General features: G+C 51.5%; 1 protein-coding gene across 1 annotated transcript in view; it reads right to left on the reverse strand.

Moving 5' to 3' along the window:
- The window catches only part of TMPRSS9 (transmembrane protease, serine 9), a 15,923-nt gene that overhangs the window by 12,963 nt on the left and 2,216 nt on the right, over positions 1-744 (reverse strand). Inside the window, exon 3 of the mRNA XM_009877724.1 lies at positions 366-433. Coding sequence (XP_009876026.1) covers positions 366-433 — 68 coding nt within the window. The remainder of the gene's footprint in view (positions 1-365; positions 434-744) is intronic.

The following is a 744-nucleotide window of genomic DNA, read 5'->3' on the forward strand; positions in this document are numbered from 1 at the left end:
GCTCAGTACAAGGGACAGGCTCTTGTGCCTACAGGGAACTCGAGGGAAACAAAACTAGTTATTATAATTTAAGGCACAGGTTTCTCTGCAGATGTGCTCTGGGTCAAAATGGTTATTTGCGTTTTTTTCTTTGGCCTAACGTTCAGCTTTGGTTGACTAAAGACATCTTCCTCTGCCTTTCTGAATGCATTGCCAAAGGAAAGAATCCACAACATTGGTGTGATCCCAGAAGAAAATCCAGCCTTGACCAAAAAGCAATTTCTCTTTGTGCTAGTTCTGAGCAAGAGCACAGGTTTCTAGATGGAGCTTGTCCGAACGCCCTGGAACACGAGCTGCAGCCTGTGGGGAGAGCTGCTCACACTCACCTGTAGCCCAGGATGGTGCAACCGGTGCAGCTCCAGTTCAGCTGGGAGTCCTGGAAACTGGACAGAAACTGCAAAGCAAAGAACGATGGTCACACACCCACCAGGCAGAAGACCCCAGGGGGATGGGACTAGATGATGGCTGGAATTCTGCAGGGAGCTGGAACCAGCTGAAGCACCTTCTCTTGTCTCTGCAGCAGCAGGCGCAGCTGTGTCCAGCTCAGGTGTAACCCTTTTCCCACCCTGGCTCAGGGCACGAGGCAGTGCCTCCTTCTTTATGCCTTCCAGCCACCTCTCTTTTGCAAGGAAGAGACCCAAGCACACATTTCCCACTCCCTGATGGGGCCTCTTGAAGTGCAGCTTGGCCCTACAGTGTTTCCTG

This window comes from Apaloderma vittatum, unplaced genomic scaffold, assembly GCF_000703405.1.
Source record: "Apaloderma vittatum isolate BGI_N311 unplaced genomic scaffold, ASM70340v1 scaffold20861, whole genome shotgun sequence".
Taxonomy (NCBI): Eukaryota; Metazoa; Chordata; class Aves; order Trogoniformes; family Trogonidae; genus Apaloderma; species Apaloderma vittatum.